Source organism: Fulmarus glacialis, unplaced genomic scaffold (genome assembly GCF_000690835.1).
Source record: "Fulmarus glacialis isolate BGI_N327 unplaced genomic scaffold, ASM69083v1 scaffold17987, whole genome shotgun sequence".
NCBI lineage: Eukaryota > Metazoa > Chordata > Aves > Procellariiformes > Procellariidae > Fulmarus > Fulmarus glacialis.
The window spans coordinates 1-25,019 of NW_009222781.1; the positions used below are offsets into that span (position 1 = coordinate 1).

Genomic DNA, 25,019 nt, shown 5'->3' on the forward strand with positions numbered 1-25,019 from the left:
TGCCCCATCACTTACCCCTGCCCCATGTCTCCTACCCCTGCCCCATGTCACCTAGCTCTGTCCCATGTCACCTAGCTCTGCCCCATCACCTACCCCTGCTCCATGTCACCTACCCCTGCCCCATGTCACTCACCTACCGCTGCCCCGTGTCATCTACCCCTGCCCCATGCCACCTCCCCCTGTCCTATGTCACCTGCCCTGCCTAATGTCACCCACCCCTGTCCTGACACCTAGACCTGCCTTGACACCCTGCCCTGGCCTGCCACGTCCTCCTGCCTGTCAGTCCGTCCCTTCCCCGAGTCCCTGCATCCCTTCCTGTGCCACCCAGCCCTGCCCGTGTCACCCAGCCCTCATCCACATCACCCTACCCCTGTCACCGCATCCCCCGTGACACCACATCTGTGCGCCTTGTCGCTGCCCCCCTGCCTCACCGGGCTCCCGATGAGCACGGGGAGCTGCTCACAGCTCGTGATTTGCTGGTCCCGGCGGGAGGAGCAGGACTGAGGCAGCCCCAGTGCCACCGCCACCGAGGGACCATGCGATGGCTGCAGCGGGGCCGTCACCCGTGACCCGTGGCTGGGGCGAGGACACAAAACCCAGACACTGCACCCGTCTTTCGGAGGAAAAACCAAGGAACCCTCGGATCAAGGCTTTGCCATCCCTGCTGGAGGGGTTCTCCTTGGAGGGATGGGAGCGATGCTCACCCCGAACGGCGGTGCTTCTCACCCCGCTCCCCTTCCCGCCCACCAGCTCATCAGGGGATTTTCTTTTCCCAAGTTTTCCCAAACGGCAGGGAAATTTCCAGGCCCAAACAAACAGCCACACATGGGGTTTGTCACCGGCTCCAGAGCAGCCTGCCCAGGGGAAGCGTTGCCATGGCTACGGGGGGAAAAAAAATATATAATTCAGATCCAGCAAGAAGGCTTGGCCGATAGAAGTGCTTAATTAAAGATGAGAAGAAGGCAGGAAAGTTCAGACGTGCGCAGAGCAGGGATGTAATCGGCGGCAGGCAGCTGCGGGGAGCTATCGGGGGCACTGCCCATCCTGCCGGGTGCTGTGCCTCTTGTTTATGTTTCTTGGCTGGAAGAAAAGGGGGTGCGAGGTGCTCCCCCCCAAATCGCAGGGGGAGCGGGCTTGGAGGAGCTCAGTGCGATGGAGATGGCCCCAAGCCTGGCTTTAACGCCGTGGGAAGCTGGGGCAGGGCAGGGCGCTGGACTCCGGGCTTGGGAAGGGAGATGCTGTGCCAGCACCCCGTGAGGAGAGCCATGCCGGGACGCAGAGCAGCGGGATGGCCTCCTCCCCGCTGCACGACACAGCCTTCAAGCACACACGGAGACACTGAAGGGTGTCCTAGGTATTGCCGGGGGTCTGGCATGGAGACGAGTCCCAAAAAAGCTTCCTTTTCCCATTATTGGAGCACAATTTTCCCCAGCAGAACCCATTGCTTTTCTGTCCCCCTCCCTCCAGCTCAAATTTTTCCTGGGGGCTGAGAGCGGACACCCGCTGCCTCCGCAGGGCTGGGTTTAGGGATGTGTCCCCAGGTGTCCCCGGGCCGGGGGGAGAAGGGGCACAGGGAACATCAGTCCCCAGGACTGGTCCATCATCCGCTCCGTGGGGAGCAGAGCCCCAGCCCACGGCGGGGCTGGCTCTGGGTCAACAGCCCAGCACTGTCACACTGCTGCAGGACACCCACCTCTCTGCTGATGAAGACCCCAGGTTGCTCCAAGTTGGCACCTGGCAGCAAAATCCGGGCTCTGGCAGTGCCCTGAACCCACTCCCCTCCATCCCTGGGGAAAGGCTTCCTCTGCAAAGCACCCGGCGGGGCAAGAAGGGCTCATTACTCCAGGAAGGGGTTTGCTAAGATTGCGGAAAAGAGTTTTAGAGAGCAGGCTGTGAAGCTTTGGGTGAGGAAAGCAAGTGGTGATTGTTCTTCTGTTTGAAGCCATCTCCCAGCACGGGTGTCCAGGCTCCGGGCACGGCAGGAGAGGATGTCCCCTCTGCAGGAGAAAAGGCTGGATGGTCCCCTCCAGCCTTCACCAATCTTCTGGCTCTTAAACCAACTCCTCTCTGAAAGTGCCGTGAGATTTTGGAAATAACAGACCAGCCCTTACAGAGTCAGGCTTTAATTCAGCAAGGAACCGAGATCAGCCAACGGCCACGACCCGCACCGCACCGCTCCCTCTTGCTCCGCACATGCAGCCGGGCAGGGGAGAGTTTAATTCATTCTAGCGTATGAAATCCTTGCAGTGAAGACCTAAAGCTTTTGGGAAAAAATAACCCCACCACAGCAGAAACCCCTTAATTCAACTGCAGGTTTTCAATAAAGAGAAATGTCTAAGGGAATTTTGATAACTTGAAGGCAAAGCATATGTTCAGCTGCTGAGCTGAGACAGATAGCACATTTTTTTTGAAGTTTTTTTGGTTTACTTTTATGTAGAAAAGAGAGCAAACAGTGAATCTCACGTAAAAGAAGGAGTCTAAGAAACCAAGCCTTGCAACGGAGAAGGAATGGATCACACCATCAGACTTTTTTGGAGAGGTTGCAGGGTTGTTTCTCAGATAACAGCAGAGATCTCTACTTAAAAACTCATGATAGGGTCCAGCCAAGGGTTGTATCAGAGATTTCTCCTCTTGACATCACACTTCTATATGAATCACACATGAGGCCATCAATATAGCATCTCCGTCTTCTCCAGGGGACTGGAGGCAGCAGGACCCCATGACCTGAAAAGTTTTCTCTGGACTGATGAGCAAGGAAAAGGAAAGGGCTGGCACAAAGGATGGGCCAGGCTGGCTCACGCAAGCATGGCTGTAAGAGGAAAGGAGGAGCTGTGCCAGCTCTGCCCCGCACCAACGCGGGTCTCCCGTGGGTCCCCCTGCCACGGGACCGCCTGTGCTGGTGGCATTTACTTCCCAGGCAGCACCTGAGCTCATTGCTAACCCACACTGAAAAAGCCAGGATCAGTCACGCAATTCGGGATTCTCTTTTTCTACTTGCTAGGGGTTTTTTTTTAGCTTTTCATACAACTTCCAGCTTATCCTTATGACCATAATAGCCTAAATTTCAGAAGCAGATAAGCAGCATAGAGTACAGGAGTGAAAAGAAGCTGAGATTGTGTTACAATCTACTCATTTCAGCTGTGGACATTGCCAGAAAGCACCAAGAGCACAAAATAAAAGGCACGGGGAAAAAAAAAGGCACAGGATTCAGCAACAGAAGCATGCCAAAGTGCCATGTCCCACAGGAGGTCTGGTGAGCTGCATCTCACCGTGTCCTGCTTCTAGTGCAGACGCCTTGCTGCACTGACACCGCCGCAGCCCCTCGTAGCTTTCAGCTGCTCAAAAGTTAGTTGAGGTCCTTTGGTTCTATTTTTTCATTTGAGAGTTCCTCAGCCCCATGGGATCCATAAGAAATACCTGTGCAGAGTGCTAGTCAAATGTTGGTCCTGATGATCCTGAGCTTTGGGCTCCCGTCCTCTGGTCCCCCAGGGCTGTCCTCCAGCCCGGGGGTGGGATGCAGGGGGTACAGCCAAGCGACTCCTTCCTTTCTAACCGGTGGTACTGGCGCAGCAAACAAAACACACTGTTTCCAGGATAACAGCAGGTTTTATTTCCTCCCTGATTCTTCCCCACACATTTTCCCCCACTTGCATCATTGTATTGCAGCCTTTTGAAACACATCAGCAGAAAAAGGAAAAAAAATTGGATTAAAAAGTATCTCCAAAACCAGACGAATCCACTCGTTAATTATATTCCCCCTCTCTCCCAAAGCATGAGCAAGATCCCTTCCAAAGCACCCAAGGCACTTTTCCCGATCGTCATTTACAGCGACAAAAATCAGGATGTTCATGCAGAGCTTGAGGCATCCAGGCCAACCTTGGACAGCAGAAAGAAGAGCCCCCAACTGCTAGAGGGCTCAAATGCTCTTTAGAAAGTATTTCTTTAAAAACAGACAATAATTTGCCAAAGATTTAGTTGCACAGTGATTTTCAGATTAAATTTTAAGTTGTATTTAAGTTGTATTCAGCTACGAGTGCACGGTCTGGGTGTCATGCTTTGCCTCCAGCGTGGCTGGGAGAGGAGCACGCCCAGCCTACCTCAGCACCTCCAGCCTGGCTTGAGAAGTACCAGCACAGCAGCAGGTTTTTTGGATGCTTCCCTTCACATTCCAGTCCAGCCTGACTCTGATTAATTAATGGAGTCTGCTGAAATCCCAGTCTTAGCTACTCCGGCTGCTCTCTAGCTACAGCTACCTGCACAGCTGTCTTCCACTCGCACTTGAGAGACTTTGTATTTACCAAGTATTAATTAGATGAATGTGAAGCACCGTTTTCTAGGCAGGGGAAATGATCTGCTCTCTCTCTGCCCTGTAACAAGCTCATATTGGGACAAGTCTGAAAAGGGAGCAGGTAGAAGTGGCTCCTTCTTGCTCTGCACATCTGCTGCTTTTCATATCTCACTGCTTTTGCCACCACCGTTGACGAGCAATTCACTCCTGCTAGACCTGAAAAGGCAACAGCCTTGTGGAAGGAGGAGCTGGAGTCTCTCTGCCTTTGCATATTACCACCAGAGCTGATCCCAAGACTGTCTTGACAGTCAGACCCACCAAATGGAAAGAGCTGCTGTCTCAGAGGGCTCCTCCAAGTGCCAGGAGCTGCTGAACAAGTGACTTGGCCAGTAGAGCGCAGGCAACTAATCCTCCCCCTCCAGAAGCCCTCAAGACCAGGCTGGACAGATGTTTGTCAGACAACCCTGCCCAGGAGAAAAGAAGGGGATGGGGTGTCCACCCCAAGATCTCTCTTACGCCTGAAGTGCCACCGTTTCATGGAAAACATGAAAAGCACAACTCTGTTCCTCCTGGTGGCAACATCGGCAGTTGACACCAGTAATTGCAGCATGAAGGGCTTCAAGCAAATACCCGTCTGGAAAAAACTCACCAGGCCACGATGTCCTTTTGCCCCCGGAGCTGAAGGAATGTCATGGAAGGCTGAAGGCTGCAAAGGAGAGCGAGCATCAATGGTAAACAACTGATCAGCTAAATTTAGGAAGGCAGATCGGGAGCTCTCCATGACCAGTTGGGTGTCTTCAGTTCAGACCACTGTGTCAACTAAAAACATTTAGCTATGACAGTGATGGGCTTTATAGAGAACTGCAAGATAAATGAAGGGAAAAGGTTACCTAATAATTACAGTCACTGTTTCACATCCAGCTGCATCCACTGCTCAGCGTGACCTTTGGGGAACAATGAATAATGCACCGTTCTGGTGAATAGTCACCCTTCCTTGATAGACCATCAGCACGCTGGTAAAAGAGAGCACGGTGGCTTCTCCTGTTCGTCCTTTACTCACTGTCAGGCTCAATTTCTTCATGAAAGAGGACCAGGAAAGTCAGAAAAATATCGTACCTGTTCCAAAATAGTTTCCACTAATTTCACATCACTAAACTCCACAAACCATTGGTGCTCCAGCCCTGCTGCAGGGGCTGCAGCTGAGCAAAGCTGGGGTGAAACGCTGGGTCAGACTGATCTTTCTGTCTTGGGACACCAAAAGGCAACCAGTCTCCAGCACAAGCGGTTCAAGCTGCTGATCCCCGAGACATCCAGAAACAGAAATAACAAAGCCAGGCAGAGCTGGACCTGGATCCCGTTTCCAGCTTGGCCGCTTTCACACTGTGCATGGACGAGTCATGCCTTGTCCCTGAGCTTCACGTTCACCCCCTGTAAAACAGGGCAATAGTGATTCAAGGCTGGAATCAGAGCGGGGAGGTGTGAGCGGGTGTTGGGGCCATGCTGCATTGTAGCAAACAGCTACTGAGCTCTGCAGCTGGTCACGAAGAGCCAAGAAGCGAGCAGAGAGGGCTTTCTGGTGAGGCCTTCAGGGGTGTAGGGGAACCCAACCCCGTGCACGGGGATGCAGTAGTTTTCAAAGCTGTAAAATCAATTGCAATCTGCCTGCTCTGCAGCGTTGCTTGTTCCAGACATATCTCATCTTTAGCCTAGCCCATTTCACATATCCAGGTCCTCATCCAAAACGCAGAGCCTTGTTGTAGACTTCCACCGGCTTCGGATCAGGTCCTACCAAAGCATCCCCAGCAGGCACCAAACCCCGCGACCAGCTCTCAACCTGGCTCACGGCATAGGGTCTCAGTGCGACAGGGGAGCGGAGGCTCAGGGCAGGAGGGTGCTGCGCTGAGAGGCAGCACCACGGGCAAGAAACAAATGCTCTGCAGCAGAATGAGGGGGGGCCGGAGCTCACGGTACCAAGGGGCTCATTGCTGACATACGGATTTGGGAATCTGCCAGAGGTCAGACCCTGTTTAGGTGCCAGAAAGCTGTTTTGTTCACTGGCTACTAACAAGGCGATTGTTCTGGCAAAATTCAAAGCAAACCTCTGCACCTGACCAGCTAAAGCACAGGGACAAAGATCAAAAGGTCTATTCAAAATCAGGACAGCAGAAGGGGACGGTCTCACCGACAGCTCTCCCCCAGCACTTGCTAGTGTTCACGCATTATGATATGAATGATAAATAGCTGGACGTCACGGGGAGTTTGTGCTTTCCCCCAGCTTGCCAAGGAGATGCGTGACCAATCTCTGCAGGGCTTCAGCCCGGACCACCGAGATGCGCAGAACTTCCTCGTGGTTGGCTTTCTCTTGACTGTTGTAGCTCATCACCACTTTGTTGGTGATGAGGGAGATCCCAAGGACTCGGAGGCCACAATGCCTGGCTACAATTACTTCTGGGACAGTGCTCATGCCTATGGTGGGAGAGAAAAGGACCAGGATAAGTCAGGATTTCCCCAAAATAAGATCTCTCCAAGGCTGCAAACCATGATGCTACCTTCAGCACGTGTCCTTGTCTCGTTCCCCCACAGCTCTCTATTTCTGAGCCATGTAATAGTTAAAGGCTGCAATACTTGTAAGGCTGTAATAGTTGTAGCACTACATTTACAACCCTGCTCAGCACAATAAACCACCCGCATTCGATTCCTGCACGCTACGTCTCTCTCCCCAAGACGTGTCAGACTGCTTGCAGCCTTGCTAAGAGAAGTACTGATGTGCTGTGTCATTTCGCTCTTCTCTTCCTCGGCTAAAAAAGCTATCGCAAAGAAAAATGGCTTTGGGGGAAGCTGCGCTCCTTTCCTCACACAATGAATCTGCAGATATTAATGAACAGACTTCCATGAGCTGCTTCAGTGACGCAGGGGTCAAGCTGGAGGAATGATATGGATAATAACGCTTACCTTCCTCATATGAATTAGGAAGATTTCTATAATTACCATCTCTAACCAACCAAGACTCTTGCGGAGAGCTGCTTTGTAGGGAAGAGGCACAGTGAAAATCCTTGGTGTCAGAATTTAAAAAAATAGAAAAAAGGACTTTATTTCTGAGTGGGCCCAACTCAGGCCTGCTGAAGTCAAGCCATCTGAGCATGGGAGATTTGTGTTTGGGAATAAACACAAAATTGTGCTGGGAACCCTGTCCTGGGCAGCCATAAACACACAGACTCTCTGCAGATCCATCCTAAGAGCTGCACTAAGCCACTGCAGAACTAAGCAGAAACACCCAGAGCTCATTTCTCTAGGCTCAGGAAACTTAAGACGGAGAGTCAAAGACTGAAGAAAGTCAGCCTTGAGCAGAATGAACTGTTTAATCCATGTACCCGACCGACCCTACCAGCCCAGGCAGCTTACCTACAGCATCCGCTCCCAGCGCCTGCAGCACGCGGCACTCGGCAATGGTTTCATAGCAGGGACCGGCCAGCAGACAGTACACTCCTTCTCGGACGAAGCTCAGAAAGCCCAGCTCCTGGGCGCTCTCCATCGCCAGGCCGAGCAGCTCTTGTTCATACGCATCTGACATGCAGGGAAACCTCACTCCAAACCTGCAAGGCAGCAAAGGGCAGAGCCACGCTGATATTGCTAGTGCTACCTTCCCTCCATTGGGTCAGTGATGCTCACCCTTGGGGGAAAAGGGAAATGTTAAGGGCAGACCTGCCACGGATGCAATCTCTCTCATCCCAGCCTCATCATGCAGTCCTGCTAGATCTAATGGCGCGAGACGCTCAGCACGTAGAGGTCACGGCTATTGGAAGGTTTGGCACCACGTTCCTACCACACGAACCCTTCAGGAATGGTCTTTCCAAGGACTCCTGTCTCCAGAGAGCGCTGATGGTCAATTATCTCTCTCCCCAATAACTGCCCATGGTGGCTTTTAAAGATTGTCCATCAGACAGCTGCTGCCCTTTGCTTCTCCTGCACGACGGCTTGCAGAGAGGCTCCCTGTGGCACTGAGTCCCAAAGGCTGTCCCAGTGAGGGGGTTTGAGCCGGGCCTGATGGAGCATCGGTCACTACATTTAAGGCTCATCGCAGCAGGCAGCTACTAAACCAGGCTCATGATGAGGGATGCCCTGTACCACAACAGCGAGGGCTGTCCTGTCACCGCACTAACATCCACATGCTTGAAACAGAAACAGAGTTGGATGCACTGGACAAATCACATGAGATTTGAGTCTTTCCCCTTTACTGGCTAGTTTGAAGGGCCTCAAGGAATGACTTCCTTTGGAACAAAGCTTGCTAGTCAGAAAATACATCCCAGGAAAGAGCATCCAGATCTGCATTTGGTTCCTGGCACGGCAAGATCACACCAAGTACAAGGTTGGAGACTGTTCTAGGACAGAAGGGCAATCCAATTGCCCATTTGAGACGCCCCAGTAGGTTCTGCCTGCCCCTCAGCTGCCTCTCCAGAGCATGCACGCATCCTGTAAGTCTTACATTGCACCTGCCAGCCCCAGAGAATGGGGATTGGATCCTGAGCAGAGTGTCAGATGGTATTAGACGTCTACATTTAGGCAACGGCATGCCATTCAAGGTGTCCTCCCTTGCAGGGAAATGGGGAGAGTAGCATATGTTGGAGCTCCAGGGCCATATTTTAGGTAGCCTTCATCCTGTGCTTCAAGACTGGGTCTCTTGCTTGCTTTGGGTCTCAAGAGAACGGCTCAGTCCTGCTCCTGACTGAGCAAATCCTACTACTGACTCAAGGAGAGTAGGAGCAGATGGCAAAGACTGGTGTGAGGAAAGCTGGAAAATAAACTCCCAGCCGTGTTCACCAACTCAGTTCAGTAGAAGTGGACCAGGTTCCTCATCTAGGCTATTAAAGCTCCTGCTTGTTTACATGTTCTTCCAGCTGAATGTTTAGGGTAGTATGTGGCTTATTTTATGTTTATAAACACTAAAATATTATATAAACAAAACCCAAACTTTCCCATCTAGCCTAAGGTAATAAGTATTCATCACCACGAAAATTGCTTCTCTTTCCTGAAGGATGGCCAGCAATGCAGAAGCCAACCTCTAATTTAATAAATTCAGTCCTCAGATTCTTGCAGCATATTCCCTTTCTGCATCACTTCATTGCCTCTAGTTTTACTCTGTTGTGCTTAGATAAATCCTTCCTGGTGGTTGAGCTGGACTGGATTTTAGGAGGAGTTTGCTCAGCTAAAGCTCTGCAATACTTTGAAAGCTGATTCATAAAGACCTTTTGCCCATCTTGATGCCTTGGTCAGCAGTACAAAAGTCACCTCCCAGAGCACTGCACCGGGAAGCTGCTCTTGGGAGGCAATGGGACAGCTATGCTGCCTTTGAACGTTGTCCAAATGCAGTTACTGTTTAGTTGGCGTTTCTCCTCCTGTTCCTGAGCGATTATGCAAGTCCAGAGAGCTTTAAACACTCCTCCCTTGTGGCTTCTGTGCTTTTGATCATTCTTTCCTCTAATCCACTCCAATACCTATGAAGATATAAAGATGTTCCACCTCAGATGGGTACTGTCCTCTTGCCATTTGAATCGCAGAACAGCGTTTATTTCTCCTGAAGTAGTTGCTAGCACCTTTCCGATTTCTTCAGAAGCAGGAGCCAGGTCTGGCGTTACATCAGGAAGGAACTAACTGTAACTGGAAGCCAGGCGGACCACCTTATTCTCAGCCAGAACTTTCTTTTTGGGAAGATCCCAGGACAGTCCAGGTGCCTGCCCTGCACACATGTCCTTTTTCCAAGATGAAGGTACCAAGCCAATGATGAATTTAACAATCTCGTTATCTAAACTCACTCTTTGCTCATAAGCTACCACCTCCTTCACCGCCTCCGTTGCTTGTCCTCTGGCTTCACACACCTGCCTTTCATCTGGCTTCTCTCCTGCCAGCTTGGTTAGGAAATAATTCTTGCTACTGTTATCTCTTTATCACAATCCAGCCTCTCTTTCCTGCCATAAGGTTCTGACAGCCCTGGACCTTTACTGCTTTCATGTTGACTTTCCTGACACCTGATGTGCTCTCCTTTGCTCAGCCTGAATCTCCAGTGGATGTGTCCTCACGCTTTTTTAGCCACATTTGAGAGCCAAAGGGCTTCCTTTTGTAAACACTGGCCCATCTGGCATGTCTCCTCTCAGTGCTATGACCTTGCTGGTGCTGGTTGCCTTCCACCCTATTGATCTGGTGGTGCCTTGGAAGGGTTTTAGGATCACAGATTAATTCAGGTTGGAAGGGACCTCAAGAGGTCATCTAGTCCATCCTCCTGCTCAGCGCCACTCTATGTCTGGTGGCAACTGCAGTCCAGGGGTGAAGCACAAGCTCCTCTGTGCACCGTCCACAGGTTAAGAATCCTGCTACACACCAAGTATAGGAAACCTGATTTCCCAGCTCAACCAGCAGCAGGTCACTCTTGTAGACCTAGAGGTCTCCCAAGAGGCTGCCAAGACAACCGCCTCTCAACAGACCGATGCCTTCAGTGAATACATGATGTAAACAAAGACACTCCAGTTTAACAACCTGGATACAAGGTGGTTACCAGGAGATTTTGAGGTTTTATTTTTGCTCTGCTATCAACTTACTGCCTGGCCTCTGTCGTATCAGTTCCATCACACCAGAAACGGCTGTTGATAAACGCAGGCTGGAGACACTTCAGCTCACCAGATTGCTCAATTAAGAGGAACTAGCAGAGAGAGGGACTGACAAGAAGAGACAGCAGCGGGTCTCTTCAGCAGACAGTATGGCTGGCCATGTCAGGAGAAGGATCAGAAGCCTACTTTTATAAAACAAAACCTTCTGGAGGTAGGTATAAAATCCTTATAGGCTTATAAGAATAAGCAAGCACCAAGGTGCTTGGGGAAGGCGGGGCAGGTGGCACAGCACACAGCTATTGCTTTAGCTTTTCCCTTGTGGGTACCTGGAGCTAAACTCTACCTCTCAGTAAATATTTGCCAGCAGGGGCAACTGGCAGTCCTAGCCTGGCTGGAGGAAGAAAGGATTAATTGGTAACATGGCGCTGATGCCTTCTCACCTCTCATCGTTTGGTCCACGGAGCGGATTCTGCCCTCCTAAGCCAAACATGCTGATGTGATCTCTTATGAACATGATGTCTCCCACTTGGAAGTGGGGATTCAGTCCCCCAGCAGCGTTTGTGACAATCAAGATCTCCACCCCCAGGAGAAAGAAGACCCTGATGGGGAAGGTGACCTGCAAGAACCAAAGGCATATATGCAATGAGTATCGCAGTTCGTAGACAGCTACTACTGCTACATTTGTAGTATCGCAATTTGTGGACAGCTTACATGATGCAGAGAAGGGTCTATATGAGGCTACAGGGAGACAAAACAAATTTTTCTCCAATTTTAAATTTTCCTCTAATTTAAATAGAAAGAATTTTAATGTTTTTTAAACATATTAAAAACTAATCTTGAAATGAGTACCATCAAAATTCAAGCCCACATTTCCTACAGTTGCACTAAGGTCAAATAAATGCGGTACAAAGAATATGCAGATAATTCTTCCTCGCTGCCAAGGTCTTGCAGAGATCAAACCACTGGGCTGATTGAAGTAACTACTTATGCACATGGACTTGGAGTGTAATTGATAAACCAGCTTTTTACAGCAATGATGCCTTTCACAGAACCATAGAGATTATTTTATTCACTTCATTTTATTCAAGTTAGTTCACTTCAATGACCTGCTTATCTAAAGTTAAGGAACAACTGGGAACTAGCAAAAAATTTTTTTCGAAGTTTGATTTTGAGGAGTCAGGAAGGAATTGGGATGGTATCTGCTACCTCTAAAATGCTGAAGACGCCCAGAGCAGAAAATTTCCTAACTACGGACATCACTTCTTTAAGAAATGAGTTCATTTTAATAGACAAACATGTTTTGGTAAACCCAGTTTTGTATCAAGTGCATTTAAAACAGTTTTGTTCTATAAAAAGTTGAGTGGTACCAAGTATTGCAGTTTATATCCAAAAGCAAACTGACTTCAGCCACAAGTAAAATATCAAAGCTATCCAAATAAAAAAGAACACACATAACTATCAGCCAGTAAATAAATATTATTGGTATTTTCTAACAGGAATGTACACACATACATGTTAGGTAATATAAATACAAATATTCACATACTTCCATGTATTACCTGGGAGAGTATACCAAGTTACTCTAGCCAGGGAGTTTTTTCTAGGGAAAAAAAGCTGTAAGCTATAAAAATGCAAAAGAAGATTAAAACAGATTGTTCTCATCACTCAAAGTTTCCTGGTTGCTGATTTAAATCATAATTAAAATGACTGAGTTAAAGCATGTAAATTGATCTGCCTTGTATGATACACTATTTTGCCCTGCAAGTGGCTTCCCACTTTGTGTGGCTGCGCAGCATCAGCTTCACCTAGCAGAAGCTGACGACCTCTCGGTTTGAATTCCCAATTTTATTTTTTGGGGAGAAATCTAAAATCTAAGCAAGATTCATTGCAAAAGCAATGCAAGTTCATTGCAGGAGCTAACCTCCTGCAGCTGGATATCAAAGCAAGCCGTCACTTTTGCATCTTTTACAGCGTATCTCTCCCTACGTGAATGATTTCTTTACAGAGAACTCACCGCGCTGACAGAGTATCCTTCATAGCAGTGGAAGCGTCCCTGCATGCACACGCAGGGCTGTCCGTTCAGCTCCCCAAACACCAACCTGCCAACGTGCCCTGCAACTGGAAATTAAGAGAGTATTATTTTAGTTACGGGTCTCGAGGTCTTTGACTTTAGAGGGATTTGTCAGTTGATGATTTTGCATTACAGCGGGGCCAAGCGCTGCGAAACGGGGAGCTAAAAGTTAAATAAATACCATAGCGCAGAAATATGTAGGTTTTTTTTACTGTGAACACACATTTCGCCACCGAGGGACTGCTTTGCAGACCAACGCCAAGTGGTGCACGTTGACTTGAGTTATCTCACTGTAAGGCTGTTGCCGGCTGCCGATGGATGGGTTGCTGACACCCCGGGCTGCGCTAACCTGTGCTCCGTGGGAAATGAGGGATGTCCTCATACAGAAAGACTGTCTTGTTATCCAACACATCGGCCAGGCCTCCCAGTCCAGATCCGCAGATGATGGCAGTCTTTGGGCGCTGGACGGTACGGGTGCGTAACCAATCTGCTGTTTCCTTACACACCTCGTAGCTATTTCTGCAAAAGGAGAACAGGTCGGTGAGAACCGACCAAAGAACAAGCTTCACAGGATAAAAGTCCTGAAAAGGTGCAAGGAAAAAAAATTCATTAAGACTAAAATAATAGGAGCTTCACTGAAGTTTCCTGAAGTGAAACATTGAAGATGTTTCACTTTTAATCTCATATTTTAGTCCTGGCCAGAGGCAAATCATTTTAATCCTCTTTGCCAGTTTCATTCTACAGTGGAAGAATGGCTAATGATACCCAGATCACGGAAATGTCACAAGGCATAACCACTCCTGCTTCTGATGGGCTCTGGTCTCTCCTGAGTTACCGAAGGAATGCAAAAGCACAGTTAGGCTGAGAAATTGCAGCCTATATGTGTATGCACAGGGATGTCCAACCTGTGATGGGGAAATATAAGAGGATGGAAGTCCAAGGACACCTGGAGGGCACGGCTGGGATGCTGTGCTGATGAAGGAGTAGACACTGTCCTCCACAGTAGGGCAATGGGGCAAGCATCATCTACAGAGATGGAGAACACAATCTTCGTAAGTGTTGAGTGCCATCAGCTCCCATCAGTGCTTCCTTCTGGGGCTGGTAACACACCTCAAACATCCGCCTTCTCCATACCTTGTGGTTTCAGTACAGGAGGCTAAACATGGAGATCTCATTCACCCTCTCCTCTCCCACAGCGTGGGCAGTGGGTCACACCTGCAGTCTAGTCCTAGGCAAGAGGCCCAATGACACCAGTCTATGTCAAAACAGAAATTAAAATGAGGAATTTGGGCTCCCGGGCTTATGCTGTCTGATTTAAGAGGGGGACTGCTCAAATAGCGTGGCAAAAAATACACACGTTGCTAGAAGGTGGGATAGAGGTTGGCATTATACTGCCTGTTGTGTACCTGTCTCATGGGAAGAGAGAGAATTTCAATTTTTAGGCCTGTCAGTCCAGTATTCATCAGATGCATTAATCAGATGCATTAAATTGTGTTTTGAAACACAATCAATAGCAGAATAATCTCATAATCCTGTTTCCAATAGGACAATGCAGATATCTTTTGAAAGTCAATATCAAGGTTGATTGCAAGCCCTCTTCAAAAGCAAAAGTACTGATAGCATTTCTTGGTGGCAACTTAATCGTTACCACTGATGAGTAAAATTAATGACTGTATATGGTAGAGGACTGGGTCTCAGAGTGAACCAACACAGGCAGGGGCAGCAAGTTCTCTATATGGAAAGCTGATCTGCTTATTAAGGGGTGAGAGAATCAGATACTGCGAGGTTGAAGGTGATGTAAAATTGACTGGAGATGCTGATAAGCAGTCACTGTCTGCTTCATGAACGTTTCTTTTTATGAACCAAGTCTCTTTCCAGAGGTGCAAACCTCAGTCACGTTGTGATTCTGCTGTCTGCAGCCTTAGAGGACATACAGAAAAGCTTTCAAAGTGGTGCTCTACGCTCCAGGTCGTACCAGGCCATTGATGAACAGGATTTGATTGTCAGTGTACAACTGGTTCCTCTAACTGGACTATCAGATATTCAAATAAAGGATCTCAAATCTATGTTTTTTCTTTCTTTAACTGACAAGATAGGTAGTTACTGCACAGGTATCTTCTGCGATAGCTGTCCAGCTCTTGCTGTAATTCCTGTCCAATGTCTGATACATCAAACTTACGTTCCTAGAGCCAAACTATGACGTCAAAAATACCTGAGTATGTCATAAACCTGCAATCCAACGAGAAGAAATAACTTCCACATTAATGAATTAAAACAAAGAGTCATTTAGCTGAAATACTTTTCAAAGGAGAAGTCTGGAAATGAGAAAGAGTTTATTTACCATAACATATTGTTGAATTTTCCAAGTGTATCATCAGCTCCTGAAATAAGCAAAAGCTATGGAAGTGACATTAATGAAGCCTACACTTGACTGACTATATTATCCCTTGCTCCCAGAGATAAGCTTTAGAAGTGCTTTACATACATTAATGAATGATTCCCCCCCAATTTCTCTGTTGAATAACTGTAATCCTTGTTTAGACATTAGAGGAAACCAAGAGAATTTAAATGTAATACCCAAGCTTTTGACGTACCTGTGGCAGGCATGAGAAAAGAACGAGGTCACCAAGATCTGCTCTTCCACTTGACCACTAATCCCCTTTCTTTGGTATTTTTTTTAAAAAAGTGCATACACCCTTGCAAAATAAATTAAGAAACGGATATTATTCACATATTCCCAGAAAATTTAGGAGCGTGGGATGAATCTGATTCCATGCCTGCTGAAGACCCTGGGATTGACTGAGCTGTGCTAATTTTGAGGGAATTTTTTTCCTTCTAAACAGAAGACGTTAAAATATTTCTTATCCAAAGAAGTAAAACTCCAGTGCTGCGTAACTGTCCTTGCCCGAAAGGAGCTTCAGCAGGTGCGCAGGGGCCTTGCAGAGCCCTCTCCATCCCAAAGGCTTTGGACACGCCAGAGCTGTCCCCAGTGATGCCAAAATTAATCTGCAGAGCGCTGCTTGCGATACTTCGTTTTCAGAAATCTTCTGGATGCACAGCATCAAAGGGGACCGGCAGGCAGGGATAATTTCTGAATACAAAGGAGATACCTGCTCAGCGGGAGTGGAGGGGGAGTTTGACCTACGGGTCACCAAATGCAACGTTTAGCCTGGAACTGCATGAGTCCGGGGTCTGTGCAAGCTTTTTGACAGCCTGAATTAATACATGTCGCACAAAGCCCCCTATAGCTACTCCGTCTCCAACAATGCACACCTAATAATAGTGCTCAGTAGCATCGCTTTGGATTAAATCACAGGATCAGCTGAAAACACAATCCCCTTTATTGTGATTGCTGTCATCCGCTGGAGAAATGCATCTGTTGCAAAACACTGGACTGCCACCGATGACAGATCTTTTATGGCATGAGAAAACCCCCACTCTCATTGTGCTTCTAGGTTGGTTGAAAGCAAATCCATGTAAAAAGCAGACATAGCCCAATAAACAGATAAAGCATTACGTTGCAGAGGGGCATACTGCCATATGTATTTGCAGCGTATGCCTCTCCACACCACGATATTTGCCTCTTCTGGCCCATAACCTCTCCCAAGGTCACCTGCTCGTTGCCATATTTCATAATACCAGCACCTGACACAGGCAGATGGCCAGATTCCTCTTCAATAACAAGATGTTTACTTCCGAACAGCGCTTGCCTGACGTTTATTGAGTGCCCAATAAGAAGAGGAAAACAAGGCGAGGAAAAATGATGCAATTTGGCTAGCCCCTTCCAGCTTGGATGTCTGTGCATCCCCTATTTCACAGCACCTTACCTGTCTTCCTCAGCAAAGGCCATCCTCCTCCTCTCTGCTTAACCGAAAGAAGGGGATGGTTGCTGGAAATGGAGCTGCAGGGTTTTATTTGACCAGAGAGCAGAGGCCCATTGAACCTGCAGAAGCTGCTGCCGTCTCTGGCGGTGAGTCAGGGAGGTGTGTCCCAGCTTCTCTCTGCTTTCCCCTGAGCATCTCTAATCCCCGAGTAGGAGGGGCATGTTCAGGATATCTGCTTTTCTGGTCTCACCCCCATGACACACATGCTCTAGAGCTTTGCGGAAAGCTTACACACACGCACACACACTTTACAATGCAGATTAAGCCTAGAAAGTTCACACGTGCGCACACAACTTTTCAGGAGCCTCCCAGAGAGGAGCAGCTGACAACGGATCTGCATAGATCTGCACGCTCTTGCATCAACCGGGAACCAGCGAGCAGCTGGAGTCACCCGCTCCTTTCCAATTCAAACCCCTGGGAGCGTGGCATGAGCTCACGGGGAGCGTGCAGACTCTGCAAGACCTACTACTGCAACAAGCAACGAGATTTTTCCATGTCCCACATCATTCTCTTCCCAGTCTTTCATGGCAACCAGGGGCAATGTCCCATTAGCTCCCCCAGTTTTTTTGTTCACGTTTAACTGTCTCACCCATCTCAAAAGGAAATACTGACTTCAGATATGCTAAACCTCTGTTCAGCTGATTACATTATGGAAAACAGGAAAAAATCAGGGGCCCCACCATCTGCCCCTCTAATTTTAGCTTTGTTTTATATGGAAATAAAGCTTAAAACAACCTTGTCATACGTGTCTGTGCAACACTGTCTGATCCCGACAACTGATGTGAACCACATTTTACAGAGCCATAGATGTTTCCAAGACAATCAAATGCCAAAAAATTCATGAAAATTGGTGATGAGTAGAGACTTTATGTGCCCCAGGTGGAAGGCTACAGCTACAATAGGCACTCATAGCTTACTAGATTCAGAAAGGCCACACGGGAATAGAATTTATAAATATCCCAAGAAGGGAGTTCTTGGGAAGTTCTTGATCTTCTCCCTTTCTTTCTCATATTCACATTTCCACTTCTTATTTACTTTCTCTTAGAAAACTTAGAATGCCTCTTCTACAAAGATCAGTGGGTACGCGTGCTGCTGCTGCAGGACCCAGTGGTACGTTGCTGCACTGGCATGGTGCACCCTGCTCCCAGTTTGCTGGGGGCAATGGAAAGTCAGCATTAAGGACCTAATATCACTCTATATCATCTTCCCTTCTATCCCCTCTTTCTCATTCTGTTTTTACCATGTTCCCCCTCCTTTTTCAGATATACCTGCTTTTTGTCATTCTCTCTCATTCTTGTCTTTCTGAACCTTAGCCATCTCTGTCTCTGCCTCTTCGGTGTATATTCTTCTTTCCCTTCAGCATCGTTTTTCTATACAAAACACAGTAGGCTGATAGCAGAGATGGTTTCAGGTAGATTCAACTTCATCAAACCCTGTGTCTAAAAAGGCCCCACGCTGCTTGCCTTCCTCCACAAGCCAATGTGCCAAAGGATTCTGCAAGTCACTGTCACCCCAAGCAACACCTGCCTAAAGCCAGGGTCTTAGAGCCGCTTCCCAGCTCCCTCAAGTCTTTTTGCCCTCTGGAAATCCATGCTCCTCTTGCCAGCACTCAGGACTTCTTTGAAAGTCATTATGTGCTCCCATTAAATTAAATGATAGAGCAATGCTAGGTCCTTAAAGTTGATTTTCCATACAGTTCTTTGGTATCAGCCGAGTTCTGATGCCCCCCAGATATGTTCCCTTCTTTAGCCCTAATCTGATTATGTTCATTAATCTGATTCTTTTTTGCAAAGCAGACAAGAGACAGACAGCCTGAGAGCTCTTCCCCATTTATTCTCATCTAAGACAATCTCCTCCCTAGTTTGGATTTACATGGAAAACAGGATTATCGAAAAAGGACCATTTTATCTATCTTTCTGCAGTGTCTGTTATTTAACAGCAACAAAAATTACTTGAGTTTTAACCTGTAATGCTGGATTGCCTGGACAAGTACTAGATAAAGGTTCGCCCTACTAGAAAAAATTAATTTGAGCATTGAGGGCATTCATGCCAGTAACACTGTAGAGAGGAACGGAAAAAACTAATTAAGCTTCAGCTCCTGTACAAGTACTTCGACGCAGATCTATCTAAAAAAATATAAGTTATTGAATAGATTGCATAATCCTTAAGAAAGAATATTGACAGTCGTCTGTCCTGAAAGTCTCAGCTGTCTCTTTCTGTATGTTCCTGTCTGCAGCAAGTTATATCTATAATCCAGATCTTATTGACTTGGGTGTCATTCAAGGCCTGTTTCTGTAGCTAGAACTTCAACTGCTACAGGATGCAGATACAATCACCTGAAATAATTTTATAACAATGCTTTACATTCCTACAGCAATTTCTATCTAAAGAAGCATTGTGAAGTATTTTGCAAGCATTTCATCAAAACATCTAATTAATGCTTTAGGGAAGTCTCCCACTTCCCTGTGTGCTCACATTATCACAGCATCAAATTATCTTGTAGTCTTCTCACGTGTACTGCACCCTTTTGGGAAAGAACTGAGCTGCAGCAAAATTAACAGGGTGTCTGCAACAGCAGAGGCAACTTAAGTCAGCCTAGTCCAGGAGAAAGCATCCCCCCCCCAAAAGTCCTACAGGCATTAGCATGCCCTCATGGGTCCAGTGCTCACCTTTATCTCTGTCTGGGGGGGCATTTCTTCCTGGTTCTCTCATACTTAGAAAAGCCAGGATTCTGCCTGTGTTTTGGGAGGAGGTGAAATTGATAAAGCCTGGAAAGCTTTTGCTTTTCTACTGATTCCCTAAAGTGCAGGTTCCAGGTTTGATTAAAAAAATTACTAAACATACCCTAAGAATTAATCAGAATTTTTGCAGCGGTTTGGAAACTAATCATTTGGGAAACTCGTAATTTGTTTGTACACTTGCTATTCTAGACAACCACAGGAGTGTTACTAACCACAAGGAAGCTAAATAAAATCAAATTACACACCAGAAAAGTTATTCCCCTAAGATCATTTTAATAGAAATCTCTAGGAAGATCTGCCCGAAGTGATGCATGTACATCTTCAGGAAAGAGACCTCTGACCATAGTGAAAGCAGAAAAGGGATGACCAGGGGAACAGAAAACCAGACGTTCAAAAAGCTCGTCATGGTTAGCTGAGCGAAATGAAAACTAAGCAATGCTGCGATGACAGCGTGAAAATGTTGCCATGGAGGCAGGAGAGATACAGAAACTTAAGACAGGCACCAGGGAGCTGGGGAGATGCGTGTTCTGTTAGGCTAGACGTCAAAAAAGCTTCTAGCTACCCCAAATGTGCAATCCTGAACAGCCCACCTGTAAGGGCAGTGGGGAAAAGGCTTTTAGGGTGGAGATCAGTTCATGTAAAGGGTTGCATGATGTTCACTGGCAGGGAAGCAGACACAGCATTCATAAATTGTATGCAAGCTCTGTACAACTAGCCAGCTTTATAAGACTCAGGCAGAAAAAGAAAGCAACTTGACCAATCCATGAACAAATGATACCACAGAAATTAGGAAAAAAGCAGAGATGTCCTAAGACCAGCCACCATCTCCATCCTCCAGCTCTAGGAGAGGTGTCAAAGGCTAAAGGGTAAGACAGGGGTTGTGGCTATGGGAGTTTGTGGAAATGAAAGCACTTGTGTCAAGGAACTCAGTAGAGACAGGGTATAAAGAAAAGGATCATTGGGGATTTGAGGGAAGGGAGTTGTACTTTCTGAAGGGATAGAAACAGCACAAGCAGGGATCAGCGGTACGTCAGGCTTGGGAGGAATGGATGGGCTGTGTGCTGTGAAAGTGCTTTGAGGCAGGCAGAAAAAAATCAGAGAGCTCAGGGGAAAATGCAGTGGAGAGCTGCGACAACACTTTAGTGAGGATAAGTGGAAAAGAAACCATGGATCCTGGTGGACTAGGGACTACAAAAAGACCTACAATGAATATAACTTGAAAACAGAACTAAAAATTATAAGGAAGAAGAAAGAAATGCTTTCAGCCCTGTCACAGAAGAAAACAACTCTCAAATATTTAAACAGTACTACACAGCTATATATATCACTAATGATTCTTGAAAATAGATATATTCCCCTATTCAACACAGGTAAATACAGTTCATATCCTGGCATCACAGCCAACAGCTGGCCTGGAGCTCCGAGTATGCTGATCCATAGGAAGAATAAGACTTCTCCATGGGAAGAATAAGGACACTTACTCATATCGATACCACACAGGACCAGAGTTTATTCTGTTCTGTGCTCTTTCACACAGTGGAGCTCGAGGCCAGACCTTTCACCAGTCTCCAGGACCACATTCCTGTTTCCCCAAAACCCTTCTTTGGAAAACACTTTCTGGAGGTCAGCAGGTGAACGCACTATCCCTTGTAGCCATGGTCCATCAGGATGTATTTACACTGTCCTAACAGGATCAATGCTTTCTCATCAACTCATTTGTGGTGCAATAATGCCACAATATTGAATAGTCTATAGGTTTTTCCTTTTATTTTCTATCTCAGTGATTTTTGTGCAATGAAGCGAAGGTTAGACAACTGTAGATCATTTTACTAATCGTCTACATTAGACATTGTTTACTGAAGTCTCACAACTCACTTCCACTATGGTAGACTACGGTTGCGATTCCTCCAGCAAGGAGAGTAAAAGGCAAACCTGCCTGACTTTGGACTGCAAGCCAGAAGCAGAACAAGAGCCCTTACAGGTCCCCAAGGTCATGCCAAGCCACTGCATCAAGGGCAACCAACCTTCCCAGCCTCATACACCACATACCCATTTCTTGATATAGCTGAGAGCCACCAGACATGTAAAATATGAGAGACAGCCCCAGGCAGGGTGCAAGATAGCAATGGCTCCTTAATAATCCCACCTCTCCACTGCAGGAGAGGGCTCAGCTATATGTGCAACTGGTTCTGGGGAAATCAGCAGCATGAACCTCACAGTCCCATCTGGCTGGCTGCCTCCTCCCAGCATGGACTCAGGTTACCCAGATCATAACATAACCCCAGCATGGAAGTCACAGCTGAGCCCTTCAGAAGCCCTGGTGGCCTTTCAGTTTTAATCTAAAGTATTCCTCTAGAACTGCCTACAAGAAGTTTTAAAAACACACTGGCATAGCCAGACCTACAGGTAAGTATGCAGCACAATCCTCTAGAGATCTCAAGAAGGCTGAAGCTAGGTGGGATTTGTGCAGCTGATGGGCCTTTGCAAATCCCTGTAATCCCGGTAAGTCTTTCCTTCACCTTTAGTATTTGCTCTGCACTTCTACAAAAAATAAAAGGCTGTTACCTGCCTATCTTTAAGAGACCAATGCTATCTCCCTAACTTACAAACCTTGCAAATCTTCCCTCCTGCACAGTCATAGCTAAAAACAAGGTAAGCCTTGATCCAAAACTACACATTTTTGAGGCTGGTCTTTATAAGCAGGGTGAGAAGTACTGGTGTCCTGTAGGATCTATGAAGTTTCCTCCAGGGCTCAGCATACTCCCTCCAGGTGCCTTCCTGTATATCTGATATCATTAAAAGAGCCCCCAACCCCTCCAGCAAGACTCTTCAACTTCATCACACAGCATGTTTATACTATACATGCCTTTTGCTATTTTAACTATGAAAAAAAGGTCAAAGGCGTAAACAAGACTACTTTGTTCTTAATTAGATGTTTAAATGCAGAATGTACCTTTAAAGGCAGCTACTTCAGTTCAGGACTTTCACTGCTACAGCTGTGCACACATCTTATGATCTGATAGGGAGAAAGAAAGAAGATCAGCTATCTATTAGAAGATCAGTTCCACAAAAGTGGGATTAATCCAGGAAGAAAGTGCTGTGTTCTCATTTTGAGTTTCTCACATGAACAGGAAGAGATTATTTCGCATAAGATAGAAGTAACTACTTGAATTTCTGCTTTACCTTGAAAATATTTAGGAAAACATAGGAGGAAACTGAAGTTCACAAGCTGAGTTAAAGCTTTAATTTCAGAAAAAACATCATATTTTTCTTAAGCATTCTATTCACCTTTATTTCTTTTAGCTAGGAATCTTGCAGTATTGCATGCTCAGTGATGAATTGTTCTTGCCTGTATTTTGGGAGAGCCTTACCTTCAGCAGATCATGACACCGAGAAGCTACAAGCTACAGTAAAAGCCTAGCAGGGTATGACTGAAAAGGTAACAGCATGACTTACATACCACTTTCCCCTATGTGCTAAATTGTGGTTGTCCTCTTGCTGATATTATACAAACACTTAAGAACCCAAGAGCACATAAAAAGGTGATTTAAGTGTTCAAGAGGAGATTAGAAAGAATCAGCTCTCAAACTCAGTGATTTAAATAACCTATTGTCCAGAAACTCAGCCAGTAGAAGTCTTGTGGCTAGTATATGAGCATGCAGCAATAACAAAAGGAAGGTAATTGAAACATCACAACATTACTGGAGATATCAGAGAGAAAGCCAAAACTAAAGGAAAATTTTGGTTTTACTACAAACACAAGAAGAAAACATTTCAGACTATAACACATCTTTGACAATCCTATTAACTTTAAATTTTCTTAAGCTAAAGATAAGATTTCAGCAGTGACATAACTACATGCCTTGTACAATCAAAGAGAGACCACAACAGGCACTGGAGAACACACAATACCCTCAGCTATTTACCTCACCAGCTACTCATCTGCTTTAACTAATTTGCCCCAGCTTTCCCTCCCGCCTTTAAGTAGCCAAAGATGTTGATTGATTGGAAAGTGATTTTCAAACAGGCCAATCAAAGGGTGAAGAGGCGTTGCAGACATACATATAAATCTTCCATCCATACCTAAGCTCTTTCTCATTAGGTAAAACTTCTTTCAGATGAAACAGCCAGTATGTATCTTTTTGTTATACTATTTATTGGAGGTGAATAGGGCAGTTTTAGCTTTAAAAATACATTCTCTTTTTTCAAGGGATTTAAAGACTAAGTTTTAGTCCTATAATCATGTTTCCAGGTAGCACAGGGTTTTCTTTATACTTAAGGTTCCTTCTATTTTGTAGCAATATTCCTTCAATTTAGAAAACAAATAAATAGCTTAAAAAGGGGGGTGGGAAGTTGTCTGTTTATAGATTTATATATTTAGTTCTAACTTTGAATTCTCTAATGTACCTAGAGCAGGAGAAAAGATAATTTACATAAGTATCATTATTACCTTTTTAAGATCAATATGCCAAGTTTTTTTACCAATTACCTAGCTTCTAGCAAAATTTTCCCTACTTATATTAGTTCTGGAATCCCTTGTACTTTTAGCACTGAATTTCTGTGCTAAAACTAATTCTGGCTTAGGGCTGGATCACGCTTCATCAAGAAGAAATATGTGAGAGTGCAAAAGTCAATAGCAGCAAACCTGGCATTAAAGCGAAAGGATTTCTGCTAACTCATGCTACATCATTGGCTGTTTGTTCCCAAATGGGCTGGCAAGTGCCTCTTTCTTGCCCTAACCTGTGTATAGGAAAATCCCCGCAATATTTAAAACCTCGAGAGCAGCTTGCACCCTCTGTCTTCTGTGGTAATTAATCTGCCCTGACCTTCCTGCCTCTACTTGCGGATTAGATGCTGTTTTGCTGTCTAGAAAGTGTATGTGTGTTTCCAGGCTGCAGTGGATGCTCGATTCTGCTCATTATTGCTCTGTTAATATTTCAAGGCTCTTGCCTCCTGCTAACCCAAGTTGGGTGTAACGAGTCCCCTGCAGATTTAGAAAGGGCAGTGAAGTGGGTTATCATGTGCAAGAGTCGTCTTAAGTTATCTGCTTGTGGGTTCCGGAGGCCAAAGCGAACTCCTGAGGAGCACTGCTGCTGACTCCAAAGATGGAGGCTGGTTTAGAGAGTGTGTGCTGAGATGTGGCATCTGCAGGGCCGGGAGGTGATGGTGTTTTGCTCTGGTTCCTTGTCCAGCTGCATCTGGTTCTGCAGGGCAGATGTCCCAAGTCTTCATGCAGAAAGATGCAGGGCACTGAGCCCCAGCCCCTCCTCTCCAACAGGTTGCTAGCAGTTTGCCACAAAGCTTTCCTCCCTGTTTTTCTCCGAAAAACTTGTAAGTATTACTGTGCGGTAAGTGCTAGTTGAATAACTTCTATAAACGTTTCTGATGTCTTTTGGGCTGTGCTGGGAGGCGGCTCCTCCGCTCCCCCCTGCAGAA

The 25,019-nt window shown here is 46.4% G+C and overlaps 1 protein-coding gene across 1 annotated transcript; it reads right to left on the reverse strand.

Moving 5' to 3' along the window:
- Positions 1–6,536: 6,536 nt before the first annotated feature.
- On the reverse strand, positions 6,537–13,477 carry PNP (purine nucleoside phosphorylase; the record flags this gene model as incomplete). Its single annotated transcript, XM_009581582.1, has 5 exons — positions 6,537–6,754; positions 7,691–7,881; positions 11,328–11,503; positions 12,902–13,005; positions 13,308–13,477. Coding segments are annotated over 5 exons (859 nt in total), but the record flags the coding sequence as incomplete, so codon positions are not given.
- Positions 13,478–25,019: the final 11,542 nt, after the last annotated feature.